The sequence below is a fragment of the Bathycoccus prasinos genome (genome assembly GCF_002220235.1).
Source record: "Bathycoccus prasinos genomic : Chromosome_14".
NCBI classification, from domain to species: Eukaryota; Viridiplantae; Chlorophyta; class Mamiellophyceae; order Mamiellales; family Bathycoccaceae; genus Bathycoccus; species Bathycoccus prasinos.
This window is the reverse complement of record NC_023995.1, coordinates 593,467-608,045: the sequence shown is the minus strand read 5'-3', so window position 1 is coordinate 608,045 and position 14,579 is coordinate 593,467. Positions and strand designations below refer to the sequence as shown.

Sequence of the window (14,579 nt, the reverse complement as noted above, 5' to 3'; positions counted from 1 at the left end):
TAGAGAAGGCACAATCATATTCAGTTCGGGCACCGAATCGCCGAGTTAGGTTCCAAGTGTATTATTCTTACAGATCCAAGTAACTTTTCCTGTTTTAAATTTAGAATATTCAATCAATACGATATTAGAAGATGAGTTCTACTCACCGGTAATTCCTCTTCTGACTGAGCTTCTATAAGAAAACATAGATCTACCACAAGCAAACGCACATAACTACAAAAAAGTATTTAGAGAATGGAGTGAGTCCAAATGACCTTTACCCTAAAACAAATCTCACGATACTGCATGCAATAGCGCTGCTCCCTATATCGATATCTACTTCAAAATATTGAGCTTCCTTGTGATATTCCACCTAAAGATAAATTGTTAAAATTCAAAAAATTATTCAGTTATTAAATTACCCGCAGTGCGCCTCCAACTATGAGAGGTTTACGTCCGACTGAGCTCTGCACAATCCAGGGGCCCTTATTATTGTAAACAGTGAGTAATAATACTTTTAGAATATAAAAGATCATCTGCTAAAAAGTCTTACCGTTGAAACATTCGGAATGAGCTTGAATCGAGAGTTCCGATACTTATCGTCACAGGAGACAAAATTTTGAATCATAGCTCCCTTAGAAATAGCTTAAATCTTTGAGTCTTTCATTTTAATTTGGGGTTACCTCCATCACTTCCGCTTCAATCTTATAATAAAAGACAAGAGAAAAGTGGCGAGGACCAGCTGGAACTTGAAGATTAATTGCAAATATGATAGATTTGGCATTGCAATATTTCTTAAAGTAATGTGAGATTCTCGTACAGGTCAAACTGATAAAGAATATACCTCAAGAGAAGATTTGAATGTGCCATGCGGAAGTGAACAGACATCAGATATTTTTCGGTCGTCGAATAACCAATCGACGGCAATAAGTTCTCCGAATGGTTCTTTGGCAGGAATTTTTTTCCGATCTTGTAGATAGTTCCTACCTCGAATGGAAAAATCGCTTGCACTTGGGACACTCCAAAAATGAGTAGGTAAGGTCCCCTGGAAAAAAATACATTATGTGATTATTTAGTACATTTACCTTACCTTCGCAGAGCTTTGATTTATTACCGATTTAGTTTCGGTAATTATACGATGTAATCCATATTGCCAGCGAGCTTTCTCGATCTTGTGAGAAATAGAAAACTTTAACTTCAACTATTTATGATATCTAAAGAATGGCTCAAAAGTCACCTTCATATTAAAATTTTGGAGACGAGAAGAAAGCACTCCTAAAAAATTCATTGGGAGATCATCTGAAAATATAACTCAGTAACTTACACAGACTACGAAAATTTGAATTACCATGAATTTGATATGCTTCCGTTCCATCAATCGCAATATAACATGATACCACCGAAATAACATTTATTTTACCATTACAGTATATCACGGAGGGAGAAAGTTCATATAAAAGTTGGAAGCCTTCGATACCTCTGGTTGAGCTGTAAACCTGAACACATAGAATATCAGTCAAAAAGATGAATATTGAAGAAATAAAGATTTCAACCATGTTTGTCTTACTGAACTGAAACGATATCAGATAGGAACCGTCTTCCCTTGGATAAATCGTACGTAGAAAACAATGGCCAGAATTTTTCTTTGATTTATTGTTAAATATCAGCTCATAAGACATACATTAAAATACCTTAAAAATCGACTGGACATCGTATTTAAATCTCACCGTTACTATGGTATTATTCTCATCCAATTTTCTACTCAATTGTGAATACTCCTGTATGACCTGCTCGTCGAAAGGGAGAAACTTTGATTCAAGAACGGCCATATAAATCTCAGCAGGAGCTGCGAATACTTTCACATTTGCCTTCTAAAATCGTTATCTGGAAGAACATTTTCCTTGCGTGTAACGAACCTTGAAAAATTTCGCGGAGTTCATTCTTATCTGACCTTGATTACTCAAGTATTCTTGATAGTTACTCATTCCATTATGAAAAGATAACAGTCTCCACCGCTTCAAATTTAGATCCTTTAAATTCCTCATTTTCAACTTGACTATGGTTATAGTTGCCGAGCGGACCAGAAAATACTGGATACGTGCATGTTTTGGTTTCGGTATCCGTGAGGGCTCAATTTGTGATTGTCGTAACAAGAAAAAAATTGTAGTTGCGGATCATTGTTTGTGTCTTCATGTGTAAAAGTGTAATTAAAAAATGTGTCACATACAGGTTTTGGCACCGTGGCACGAGAGAGTATTTTTCTTCACCTACATTCTTTGTACTTCCTAAGAAGTTTATAGTTTAGGGTAATCTCTCAGGTTCTCAGGTTTTTTTACTGTTAGCCTCTCAAAAAAGCAACACTGCGTTACATTTATTGAAAAACGCAAAGCATATTTTCAGTACGTTCAATTTCACTGCGATGTATAACGACGCTATGAACGTTAATACAATATAGAGTCTGAGGTATCATTTTCAGGAGTCATTTTCTTGACTTGATAATGAAGTTTCGCTGAAAGACAAGAAAAGATCTTGTACTCGCAAGAAAGAGGTGTCTGCACCTTGTTCAGAGATGAGTCCTGAAGCTTTTACAAATCTACCTTCAATTATTTCAAAGAAGGTATACTTTAAGTCTTTAACTCTTTAAGTTGCTTTTTTAAATCTTATTTATGGCCATACTAACTTCAAAAGAAGAGCATAGATTCACATTCCGATTGGAAGATTTTATATGGATATTACGGTTCTAATATGATTATATCTTGGCCATCTGATCCAATGATAGATGAAAGCTCGGACTTACACCAACTCAAGGTCGAAAACAGGGGTGCTGGAGCAAATTCACAAGTTCCTTGTAAGGTATCAAAGCAACGCGGCGCATCTAAGGGAAGAACTTATACTTCAAAGGTTTTTTTTCATTTAAGTTTTATTTGATTTTTGACAAATTTGGTGTTCTAGTACCGAGGGGTTCATCAAACTTTCCCCACGCAGCGCTGGGAGGCACAATTTCGTCGACAAGGAAAGGTGAAATGAGTTCAAATAATTAATATACATGAATTGTTCTTTTAATAACTTGTTCACAGCCAACCTCACTGGGATGTTTTGATGAAGAAGGGGAAGCAGCGCGAGCATACGACAGAATGATGATTTGGAGTGAGCTACATCCATTTCAAAGCAGCACTGAAGTAAAAGACGCAATAACGCGTCTATCAAGTATATCATTAAATTTTCATTATCTTGAATATGAAGAGGATATAGATGCTCTTCGGCAAATTTCACAGGAAAAGCTGATTCAAGAACTTCGAAAACAAGGCAGATTGCAGCAAAATTCGAAACATGATTTGCAATGATTCATAGTGAAAGAGTAGTACAAGAGGGTTACACCACGCAAGAGTTTAGTTATTTTCTCAATTTTCCGTTTAAATAGACGACAGCGTGAAGAATACTTCTATAAAATAAAATGTTTCTGTAGACCTTGTGACTGAGGAGGCATACCCACCACTTCCAAAATGCTTTTTCTTGAAGCTCCAACCCCTTTTGACCCAAACCCTAACCTAAACGAGGACTTTATAAACAACTGGTATTCATATGATACCTGGTACCTAGGTACTGGTATACATACATAAAAGAAATAAACTCATGAAGACATTCAACAAATTTATGTTTTAATGCACCTCCGCGAAATCCGTTCACGAACTTCTCAATAAATTCTTTTTTCTGTACGTCATAGTGCGGTTCTCAGTGATGAATAGAAAATAAATGCAAACAGGATGACAGCCAGACACCGTAATACTTTGAAAGCAAAATAGTATTAGACCCTGGTGGAATATGCAAGGAACTTAAAGAAATATATCTTTAGTTTAATAAGAGGGAATGAGTGATTTTACGGAAGTACCACATCAAAAATACTGGATTCAGCGTTATAACTTGTTCACGAGTTGGAGAGAGGGGATACGCTTGGATTATGAGTCATGGTATTCAGTCACGCCAAATGCCATTGCTGTTCTTCAGGCAAGGAGATGCATTCTTCAGAATCTCCAAACTCAGGAAATACCGTTACTAGTCGTTGACGCCTTTTCAGGCTCAGGCAGTAATAGTGCTGAATTTGCTTCTGCTGGAGCTCACGTCATTTCCTGTGAAATTAACATTTCTCGTGTAAAGATGGTTTGAACTTGTCTTAATATCGAATTGTACTGAACTCTATTCAGGTGAAATTCAACACAGATAAGTACTTCCTAGGGAATAAGGTGGATTTTGTATGTGCTGATTTCCTGGCACTGTGTCCTGTTTTAAAACCAGATTTGATTTTTCTATCGCCACCATGGGGCGGCCCCAACTACTACACTGAAAACGAAAGTTTTAAGCTCGAAAATATGTATGTAGGAAAGTTGAATGGGTTTGAAATATTGGAAAAAGCACTGGAAATCACACCAAATGTCATATATTTTCTCCCTAAAAATACGGACCTCGGACTAATTCAGAACCGAATACGAATACCTTGGGAGGTAATGACATAACTACACTTTCTTCGATTTTTCTTCTGCTGATTTATTTGTCCAGATTGACTTCAATTTTGTAAAAGGTAAACTGAAGGCAGTTACATTATATTTCGGCAGTTTGATTGAACTTGATAAAAATAATTCGAGGGCTTCTAGATAGTCATATTAATTCTATCGCAGAAAAGAGGGAAAATTATGACACAAGCTTTCATATTTTAGGTAAAAAAAATAGGATTTCGGATTTCAGTCAATACTTTTACCAGACGATGTGAATATTAAAATCATAATCAGAGTTCTCCTCCAAAACATTCCGAACTCCCGAATGAAGAGTTTTTTTTAAAAGCAACTTTTGCATTGAGACTGTCCAGTTTTGGACAAGCACCTATTTCAAAATTGTAAATAGGAATGTAGGGTCAAACACATGTGTATTACCTATTCGATGACCGAGACCTCCACAGTATGCACATCCACGCACTCCTGTTAGTGCTACGAGTTCTTTGTCTTCTTCTAGAAGTTTTTCCGTCGCAAAACTGAGAAATTCTGGCACCTTTTGTTTAGCTTCAACCAGTAAATGTTGCAAGTCTTTCAACACCACTTCGGACTGATTAGGAGTGATCAGTGTTGTTGCAGTGCCAGTTTTACCGCCACGCCCTACAACAAACAAATTATTCCTGACATTTTGAGATACTCATATTTTCTTACCCGTCCGACCAATTCGATGAACGTAATTTTCAATTTCAGCTGGCATGTCGAAGTTGATGACATGATTTATTGCGGGGAAGTCAAGGCCTTTCGAAATTACATCAGTGGCAACAAGAACATCTTTAAGAAAATGCTGAAAATCAAATAGAAGTCATGATATAATACATCTAAATATAAAATTTCAAACCTTGAACTGCTCTATGCTTTTATTCCTTTCACTTTGATCTTTTCCACCATGTATTGAGACCGCGTCAATACCTTTGAGTAACAGATACTCATGAACTTTATCTACATCCCGTTTATTTTCACAAAATATAATAACCGGTGGAGCAGATTTTGTCAAGCTTTTCAGAATGTGTGTGAGTTTTTCCCCATCTTCTACACACTCTACGTCTTGAATTACATCTAAGTTCGCAGCCCCTGCTCTGCCAATATTGATTGTTACCGGATTAACCAGATTAGATTCCGCAAATTTTTTAATCTTGAAAGGCATGGTTGCACTAAACAGAATTGTTTGACGTTGCGTCTTGAAGTAGCTAAAAATTTCTTGAATTTCATCTTCGAAACCCAAATCTACCATCCTATCAGCTTCATCTAGGCAAATAAGCCTATAGAAGAACATGATAATTCTTGAATATAAAAAGTTACGCTGAATTATGTGTTAATACCTGCAGATATCTAGATTTAAATCCCTTCTCGATAACATATCTCTCAAACGACCAGGAGTTGCAGTGAGCACATGAACTCCTTCAAAACCTGGTTCCCTCATGACCTCCTGAACATTTAAACCCCCTATACATAAAATAACGGATATTGATTCGCTTTTTTTCTGCTGAAATATTTAGATAATTTCATATGTTGCTATTCAAAAAGTACTTCTTTCGGCCTCTTTTGAGAGTACAACAGTAAAACTTCGTGTGTCTGGCGCGCAAGCTCCCGCGACGGGCAAATTATTAAGCTCAGAGGGCCCTCTCCACGTACAAGCGGCATTCGTAGTTGTTCGATCTACATTTCAATTTCAAGGAAAAATAATGTAACTGAGTCAATCATTAGATTAGAATATTGAAATCTTTACCATAACGGAGGTCAAAATAGGAAGAACAAAGGCCAGTGTTTTCCCAGAGCCAGTTGAAGCTGAGCAAAAATTGAACCTTATGCCCTCAGAAAATTAAATTTAAGTTAATTACCTATCCCAATCATATCACGTCCACTTAAAATAAGTGGTATGCCCTGCATCTGTATTGCTGTAGGTTTCATAATGCCCTATGAATAAAAAAAATCCATATATTCTCATGATGCAAAAATTCCATTATTTACCTTTTGTCGAAGTGTATGTAGAATTTTATTGGGTAAACCCATGGTTAAGAAAGAACAAGATGGCATGGGAACCAAATTGCCTACAATTTTGTTTATGAAACGAATTAGTTAACGACAACAATACTTACCCTCTACACTCATACATAGTTTGCTCCGAATTCCGTGGCATTTTTTTTCCTCAAAAGAAGAAGAGTCTAGAAAAAAATGTAAGGAGAATTGAAAGTTCAACTCAAGTATAATGGAAGATTGTTTTTGTCCTGACCTGTCCAACCGGTTTGCATGGAGCTTTCATACTTTAAACCACTGGCCAGTTCAGTGGCAGAGCGTAAGCCTTTCTTTGTCTGGTGAATAAATTAAGAGGCTTGGTTTATAAAACATTTCAAATAAATTACCAACACAGCTTTTAACAAGGTGGCCTCAGTTTCAGCTATTTTCTGAGAATTAGTGCTGGTTTGTGATTTTCTACTTCCCTCCAGCGATTTGAGAAGGAGCGATGATCCTATTTCCTTGTATGAAGTAAATGAATTATCCCTTTCTACATTGTTGTCCCTTGTTGATGAGGGGTAAGGAAAATTTCTACGGCGCTTTACCGGAATATAGTCTGGAGTCTCCGCATTTTCAAATACAGTAGATTTCATTGATCTAAAACACTTTCCCGTCTATTGTATGTTAGATGTCCTCCAAGATGGTAATCATCTCAAATGTATGTTTATAGACAAAAAAACAAGCACACGGATTCCAAATCAATATTTTGCTCGTTTCAAAAATATGTTTCTGTCATTTCTATGTATATCCATATTATACTTATTGGAACTTCAAACTTGAACTGAGTTCATAAAAGTTTTGTTAAATGCATTGAGCGCGCTATTTATCAAGTTACCAAAATAAAATGAAAATGTATCCTTATCGTATTACGTGTGATAGGTGACGTGCAGTGCACTTTAAGGTACAAAATGCGAAAGTTTTAGCTTGAAGCGCAGATGCTATGGCTAACTGGCTGTGAGCAGGTATATACCACGCGTCATTAATTAAACGAACCCACTTCCTGAATTTTTTTTATGCATATATATATTCATATTTTGAAATTTATTTGGCTTTTCCTGCTCAGCTATAGCTGTCAGCTATGCATAGCTGCCTCTCCCGCTCAAATTTAATTAAAAGGGTGTATGTACGAACAAAATTCGGACTCTTCTTTAATTACGGAACTATTTGTGTCGTTGGAAAAGTATCTGTCCGAGAACGAGTAAGAAATTAGTCGTGCGCCATATAACAAAGTTCATCTTCTTCTCATTTGTTTTTGTTTAGTTGTTTTGATACGCACCAATCATTTTAGCTCTTTCCAGCCAAGCCAAGATATTGTGTAAACCTTAAAATTTTCAGGAAGTACATGAGGTGCACGAATCTACATCGAAAGTACAGCCCAGCCTCTCTACCCCTAGATTTCAGAAGGTCGTCATGCACTAAAAGCAATTTTTCAATGAAAGAGAGATTTTGTGTTAATAGTCCGCTTTGTATTCACGAAACTCCGAGATCTATGATCTCGAGTCCCGTTTTGAAATGGGGGGTTGCTGAGACTATGGGCCCTCGTGAGACTATGGAAGATGCATGGTTTGTTAAGGAAAATTTGAAAGCCGGAATCATGTACGCTAGTATTTTCGATGGACATGGTGGTTCATCTAGTGCTCTGTTTCTCAAGCGAAAGCTATTTGATATGCTGAAAATAAAAATGAAAAGACAAAGTAACAATATTCCGTTCATGAAAAGTGAAATAACGATCAGTGAAATAGCTCAGGTTTTAAGCCCACAAAGCCTTCAAGATATATTTAGATTGACAGATAGTGCATTAATTGATCATATCGCGACCTTAGGTGATCCTGAATGTTGGAGTGGAAGCACAGCAACAATATGTTTCATAGATGAACACAAAATCGTTTGTGCAAATGTGGGTGATAGTAGTGCTGTCATTGGCAGAAAGGGTAAACCGATTTCATTGACAGAGGAACACCGTCCAACACCAAGAACGAAAAGTGGAAGAAATGAAATTGAGCGTATTGCAATGGCGGGCGGTTGGGTCACTCAGGAGCGAGTCTGTGGAATATTGGCAGTCAGTCGTGCTTTTGGAGACTACGAATTTAAAGGTGGACGTTCCGAGCTTTTAGAGGAATTTCGATATGATGGAAATGTACAGGCGACAACTTCAACTCTTCATGCACCTCCAGTCGTTGCTTTGCCGCATGTTCATGAACTTAATAGATCCACCGATGATGAATTCATTATCATTGCAACGGATGGAATTTGGGACGTTATGAATGGATCCCAAGCAGTTACTTTTGTGTGTTCAAAACTAAAAAGCAATCCAATGCTCTCTATGACAGAGGTAGCGGATGCGCTTGTCCAACGTGCCTTGAGAAATCGTAGTCAAGATAATATTGCGTGCATAGTTATTGACCTTAGAGTAATTTAATCGAATCAGTTGATTTAGTTTCAATACAATTGAAGAGAACACTTTCGCAGTAAAATTTACTTGCTTAACACAAACTACGGAAACCTAAAATCTAGAATTCAGTGGTTCAGCTGTCCCCATTTTTCCACCTCACTTCTAGGAGAATTATTCAAATATTGATTAATCGTCACTCAAGTCTTCAGATTCGCTCGAATCTTTGTTGATTTCGTTCATAGATTCTGCAAGTAATCTGTCATCCCTTTCACTCACAACGCGTGGTGGCTCCTTCAAAACCAACTTCCCCTTCCTCGTGTTGATACGAACCTGGAACAGAATCATGAAAAATTGGCGTTTGCAAATATGTTGTCGTACCGTAGCTTCGTGGATTGCTGCCTCAATAGTGGCCATTCCAGATTCCTTATCGAGTGTCTGGGTTGTGACCACATAGAGGGGCGAGGCAATTAATGAGACTTTCACTTTGCACTCTTTGGTCGAACTGCTCTCCGCAGCTCGCATGGCATCCTTAATACACTCAATACCATCACTACTAAAGCAAGTAAGTTCCATATCTGCTCGAATTTTCAATGGTTGTGGAGTCATTCGACGACATATATCTTTTATTAATGCGTGTTTGACAGACTCATTTATAACTTCATTATTAAGAGAAGAATCCGAAAAAATCAAGTTGTGATCAGTAACCATTATTTTGAACGCGTTGAAAGCATGCCCGTGCTTTACATAGAGAGGCCAACCAAGACTCTACAATTTTCATATTGATTTCAAAAGAAGCACTAAAAGAAGGGAGAAAACGTACAACATATAAACTATGTAAATCAGTGCACGTAGTTTCAGAGACATGCCGCATAATCGAATGCACCATTTTGCTTTTACTGTACCTGTCTTCACAAGCTTGAATATCCTCAGGGGATACACGTCTGCTCAAACATTTTCACTATTTATTGACTTGAAAAAGATTCATACCTTTTCGATAAGTCAATGTATCCTTTCTCTTTATCTACTCTGAGTACCATGACAGGCTCAATCCTCCCTACCTGTTTTGAGAAAAGAGTTATGAGCGCAACAACCAAAATATACAAATATGTCATTGCCTTTATAAGTTTAGTCACCGACCTTATTCTGCGTCGTGTAAGCTCCGAGAGTAGTATCATTCCTTCAATGTTGTTGTACTCAAGAAGTTGCACATAAGCGCCCATTTCTGCAACACGTTTCACCTACAAATTAGGACGCATAAATGAGCATTCTTCTGTAAATACCAGAAAAAGAAGTACCTGAACCATCACCACATCATCAACCTCTGGGAACTCATTCACGTACATCCGGCACTCGGAAACCTTCAAAAATTGAGCAAAATCGAATAAACACACAGACGTAATTTTAATATAATATATACCATCCCTTCGAACGTTTCAGAAGGCGAAAACTTGCCTAAGAAGAACTCTCCTTACGTAAAAATGCGAACGCTGAGAGAAAAAAGGTAAGTAAAACCTTACCCTTTTTATCACACCTTAAACAAAACCCAACACCATTTTTTTTCCTCCACACCCACAGGAGATACAAGATAAGTTCAAGACAATTTGAGCTACATATTTTTACAGACAACTTTCAGACAACAAAAAGACAACTTGAACATATATTTTACACCCTGCTCACTTGGTGCAGAAATGTTGGCCCATAACAGTCTTTTGACATATTCTAGATCGGCGGTAATAGAAAACAATGGTGTTATTTTTAGTTAAGATTGGCGTTCATAGTGTATAAATGGTACTGCCCTTCGTGGGAGGATGAAGACTGGAGTTTTGAGGAGGAAAAGTATTCACTTACGCACCTGTCCCTCAAGCACCATGTTGAAGGTCGGCTTCATGCCAAAAGAAGTTAGTGATTACGCGAATGATCCGAAAGTGTTCTTAAATTTTTGCATCGCAGACAAAGGTGAAATTAGCAAAGCTCGTTGTGGATGTTCTTCCCGGTGAGGTTGGCCTGCGATTGCTCGTCAACATCTTTCCAGAGAAGATTCAAGTTGTATTTGATGGTCTGTTGAATAGCTATAAGGTTCAATATTTTGAATGCGCGAATATATACTTAATTTTAATATTGAACTGTAGTCTCAGCTATGTATAGCACTCAAAGATGAGAAGAAAGCGTCGAAAGCAGTGACATTCATTTTCAAGGTGAAGAAAGCTTCAAGAGTAGTTTTTCTCTTCCTTAGTTAAGTTTCCAGGATATGGTGAAAGCTTATATCGAACAGTTCGTAGGAACTCCTTACGAATTCCCCTCGTATCACAAGGCAATTCGTGAGCCCTACGATTACTATCAGGTGAAAAAATAATAATGTTCTCAGGAGAAATTTTGAGTTGGTATTACGCTAGATGGCTAATATGTATATTGGATCCCTCATCGATTTCGACCGCTCCATTGTGATGTATCCGGAACAATGGACGAAGATACAGAATCAGATCAATGTATTGCATACTTGAATCGCATAGAATCTTATTTTCTTATTTTCTCTTTTTGCAGGAAGGCGAAAATGTAATTTTATTTGCTAATCATCAAAGTGAGGTATGATAAAGAAACTTGCTGGTCCGTTTAAGTGTTTAACCTGACTGAATCCAATAAGGGAGACGCGGCATTCATTCCATTACTTACGGAAGTTTCCCATCCTGGACTGGGCGAAAAGGTTAGTGAGCTTGCTTTTTAAGCTTTTTCTATAAATTGAGCAAAACTTGGAATATAATTGTAGGTTACCTATGTGGCTGGTGACCGTGTTATTACCGATCTTCTTGCAAAACCGTTCAGCATGGGGAAGAATCTTTTGTGTGTTAACTCTAAAAAGCATATGGTCTAATATATGTAAATATTTTACCTTTATCCCTTACCTTTCATGTAGAATGACATTCCTGAGCTGAAGGCAACAAAAATGAAGCAGAATTTGACAACTATTAAGGTATTTAAAGAACTTGTGACGAAGTATTCTCTCAGTTTATGCTATTTTTAATTGCAGGAGATGCAAAAGAAATTACAAGAAGGCGGGTTTTTAATTTGGATTGCGCCTGCTGGAGGGAGGGACCGACGGAAGGCTGACGGAACGTTAATTCCTGACAAGTTCGATCCTCAGGCTATTGAAATGATGAAAAAGCTTGGTACGAAGAAATCAGCTGCGAAAACTCACTTTTATCCATTGGCAATGGTAAATATTGTACAATAAGTCGAAGTCTGCCTCAATGTTTTTTAAAGGCAACATATGATATAATGCCACCACCATCAAGCTCAGAAAAGGACATTGGAGAAAAAAGGATTGTCAACTACACGGTATAATCTTATTTTTTCAAACATGTTAATGACTTTCTATCCAGGGAGTGGGCCTTTCACTAGGAGAAGAAATAGATGTTTCGAACTCTGGAAAGTGGGCTGAAAACTTAGGTGAAGAGGCAGATCTTCCTGTCGAATTATCAGAGCATATTTGGGTAAAGGTCTTTTACATACTTGCTTGTTTCAACTTTTAGCGAGACTAATGATGATTTTCCTCTAGGTCAAGCAAGAGTACGACAAGATTTCGAAATACTGTGACCCAAAAGCAGAAGAAATTGTTTTGAATGCTGGTGGTGTGCGTCCTATTAGGCCACCATCTGTTCCAAAGTTCGATTGACCTACAAGAGAATTACTCAAATGTGTGAAGCATCACAAGTTTGGAAAACTAGTAGCAGATACAAAAATGTTCTTGAAGAAGTAAAATGGAAATATCTTTTTGATGTTCTCTCGTTTATTCACTTTATATTCCGACAATTGCTCCTGCATGTTGATACCCAGCGCTTACTCTTACAACCTTTCCTTTTATATCATCGATAGGAAATGGTATTTCTTCATCTCGTGAGGATATTTGGCCTAATTGGCCATTTGAGCTTGAACCCCAACCATATACTTTACCAGTAAGACTGGACACTAATGAAAAATATTCTCCAGATGCAACGCTACTAATATATTCATCCTCTATTGCACCTTTGACGCGACCGGGTTCCTCTTGTTCACCATTAGTTCGACCAAGAGACTTACGGGAACAACCCCAACTATACACCTCTCCTGCTTTATTGCGCGCTAGTACGTGGCACCTGCCAGTGGAAACTTCGATGAATTCATTTGAACTGGAGTGAAATAAAACTTTTTGGAGCTTAAGAGCTTCTTCGACCGAATCGATCTTCCTTCCTAATCCCGAGGTAAGCTCATTTTTCTGCTTAACAATACTAGCGTAGCCATCAAATCCTGTTGCACACGTGTATACCGAACCATCGCTAGTCAGAACTACTAAATGGACGTAACCTAAAGCAACGTCCAATATCTTTACGCCTTCTTTGGGAGGAGGATCTAAACGTATATTTCTAGGCGAAGCAGCAAAATTTGGGTCATGTAGCAGTTTAGAACGAATATCGCTGGATTCAGTATATTCATTCTTCTCTAAAAGTTCCGAAGCAGTTCCGCAGGCGATGAGTCCCCATACTACTAAAGTTCCGTCCTCAAAAACTGCCGCAGAAGAATATCTTCCAGCTGCAACAGCAACTGCTCTCGTATTTAATTGACACTCAGCTTTCGCCTTGCATTTGTCATCAAAACCGAGTATTTTACCATCAAACAATACTTTTGTTGCTATACCTGAACGACACGTTGAACCGCCTATACAGGCACTTCCAGGTTTACTATTTGAAGTTGAATCATTGCTGCAGTTGCAATTACCTCCGCTGTCACACCCACACGAGCGAGTTGTCGAGCCAAGAATACCTGAGCGGCCCAACTGTCCTCGATCATTCAGGCCAAAGGTGAGGACTTCGCCAGTTGATGTCAGTGCGACTGTGTGATAGCGACCACAAGATGTCGCTGTAACTTTAGCGTTATCTGGCAAGGTAACAGGAAGAGCACTGTTTATGTCTCCATCACGGCCGAGTTGTCCAGAGTCATCAATTGGTGGAGAACCCCTGCCACCCCCACCAGCGCTATCATTTCTTCCTGCAGTTAGAAGTTCACCTGAACGAAGTAAGAAAGCTGAGTGACCCGAAAAAGATATATGTATAATATCTTGTGACGAAAATTTTGAAGGAATTTCTACGATATTTGGAGGAGTTGCGCTTGGGTTCGAAGGACGTGCAACACGAGCACCGCCAATTCCCCAGGTATACACAAGAAGTCGGCCGTAGGGATTGGGAGAGACTTCTGGTGCTTGAATGCCAGATTTTCTGTATTTTCCCAGAGAAACATTCTCGCTCCCTTCAGTACCCTCCATGAGACCAGGGAGCAGGAGAACTGCAAATACATACAGAACCGCGGTTAATAGTTTCGTCATGTGTTCTGGAGTCTTACTTCTTTCGTTCAAGGTTTATGTGCTAAAGTTATTGTTTTTCTGTGCATAACTGAAAATTTTTATGAAGAGTAAAAGTATATAGCGCGCGTGGTTTTTGTATATGCGCCGTAGTCGCGTAGTACTACGTACGGTGGGGCCCCGTCATATTTTCAAAATATTAAAATCAGCCAACGACCAAGAGCCAACAAGCTGGAGCTGACCTGAGCTGCTAAGCAGCTGACAGAGTGATAGTCTGCATGAAGATACAAAGTCTTTCGGATAAGAAATTGAATGAAAGGTG

At 38.3% G+C, this 14,579-nt stretch overlaps 8 protein-coding genes across 8 annotated transcripts; 4 read left to right on the top strand and 4 right to left on the bottom strand.

The window, feature by feature from the left end:
• Positions 1 to 45: 45 nt before the first annotated feature.
• Positions 46 to 2,024, bottom strand: Bathy14g03310 (predicted protein; the record flags this gene model as incomplete). Its single annotated transcript, XM_007508994.1, has 11 exons — positions 46 to 89; positions 147 to 213; positions 269 to 352; positions 402 to 464; positions 533 to 613; positions 663 to 773; positions 824 to 1,024; positions 1,217 to 1,278; positions 1,328 to 1,622; positions 1,671 to 1,850; positions 1,896 to 2,024. The coding sequence occupies 11 exons, from the start codon at positions 2,022 to 2,024 to the stop codon at positions 46 to 48; spliced, it is 1,317 nt and encodes a 438-aa protein (XP_007509056.1).
• A 524-nt stretch (positions 2,025 to 2,548) lies between these two features.
• Bathy14g03300 (predicted protein) lies at positions 2,549 to 3,323 on the top strand (the record flags this gene model as incomplete). Its single annotated transcript, XM_007509298.1, has 4 exons — positions 2,549 to 2,596; positions 2,668 to 2,880; positions 2,932 to 2,997; positions 3,057 to 3,323. 4 exons carry the CDS (start codon positions 2,549 to 2,551, stop codon positions 3,321 to 3,323), a joined length of 594 nt encoding a protein of 197 aa, XP_007509360.1.
• A 523-nt stretch (positions 3,324 to 3,846) lies between these two features.
• Positions 3,847 to 4,490, top strand: Bathy14g03290 (unnamed protein product; the record flags this gene model as incomplete). The annotated part of the gene is made up of 2 exons (XM_007509173.1): positions 3,847 to 4,137; positions 4,182 to 4,490. 2 exons carry the CDS (start codon positions 3,847 to 3,849, stop codon positions 4,488 to 4,490), a joined length of 600 nt encoding a protein of 199 aa, XP_007509235.1.
• Positions 4,491 to 4,854: 364 nt separating this feature from the next.
• Positions 4,855 to 7,129, bottom strand: Bathy14g03280 (probable ATP-dependent RNA helicase DDX41; the record flags this gene model as incomplete). Its single annotated transcript, XM_007509175.1, has 10 exons — positions 4,855 to 5,123; positions 5,175 to 5,307; positions 5,362 to 5,782; positions 5,843 to 6,006; positions 6,051 to 6,179; positions 6,250 to 6,308; positions 6,362 to 6,437; positions 6,492 to 6,571; positions 6,754 to 6,832; positions 6,884 to 7,129. The coding sequence occupies 10 exons, from the start codon at positions 7,127 to 7,129 to the stop codon at positions 4,855 to 4,857; spliced, it is 1,656 nt and encodes a 551-aa protein (XP_007509237.1).
• Positions 7,130 to 7,878: 749 nt separating this feature from the next.
• Bathy14g03270 (predicted protein) lies at positions 7,879 to 8,955 on the top strand (the record flags this gene model as incomplete). Its single annotated transcript, XM_007509109.1, has 1 exon — positions 7,879 to 8,955. The coding sequence occupies one exon, from the start codon at positions 7,879 to 7,881 to the stop codon at positions 8,953 to 8,955; it is 1,077 nt and encodes a 358-aa protein (XP_007509171.1).
• Positions 8,956 to 9,114: 159 nt separating this feature from the next.
• On the bottom strand, positions 9,115 to 10,271 carry Bathy14g03260 (eukaryotic translation initiation factor 2 alpha subunit; the record flags this gene model as incomplete). The annotated part of the gene is made up of 4 exons (XM_007509179.1): positions 9,115 to 9,693; positions 9,749 to 9,869; positions 9,916 to 10,166; positions 10,248 to 10,271. The coding sequence occupies 4 exons, from the start codon at positions 10,269 to 10,271 to the stop codon at positions 9,115 to 9,117; spliced, it is 975 nt and encodes a 324-aa protein (XP_007509241.1).
• A 465-nt stretch (positions 10,272 to 10,736) lies between these two features.
• Positions 10,737 to 12,598, top strand: Bathy14g03250 (glycerol-3-phosphate acyltransferase; the record flags this gene model as incomplete). Its single annotated transcript, XM_007509194.1, has 13 exons — positions 10,737 to 10,826; positions 10,879 to 11,004; positions 11,058 to 11,123; positions 11,174 to 11,269; positions 11,322 to 11,414; positions 11,470 to 11,511; positions 11,570 to 11,629; positions 11,693 to 11,791; positions 11,840 to 11,896; positions 11,954 to 12,139; positions 12,187 to 12,261; positions 12,306 to 12,422; positions 12,482 to 12,598. 13 exons carry the CDS (start codon positions 10,737 to 10,739, stop codon positions 12,596 to 12,598), a joined length of 1,224 nt encoding a protein of 407 aa, XP_007509256.1.
• Positions 12,599 to 12,721: 123 nt separating this feature from the next.
• On the bottom strand, positions 12,722 to 14,221 carry Bathy14g03240 (predicted protein; the record flags this gene model as incomplete). The annotated part of the gene is made up of 1 exon (XM_007509181.1): positions 12,722 to 14,221. The coding sequence occupies one exon, from the start codon at positions 14,219 to 14,221 to the stop codon at positions 12,722 to 12,724; it is 1,500 nt and encodes a 499-aa protein (XP_007509243.1).
• Positions 14,222 to 14,579: the final 358 nt, after the last annotated feature.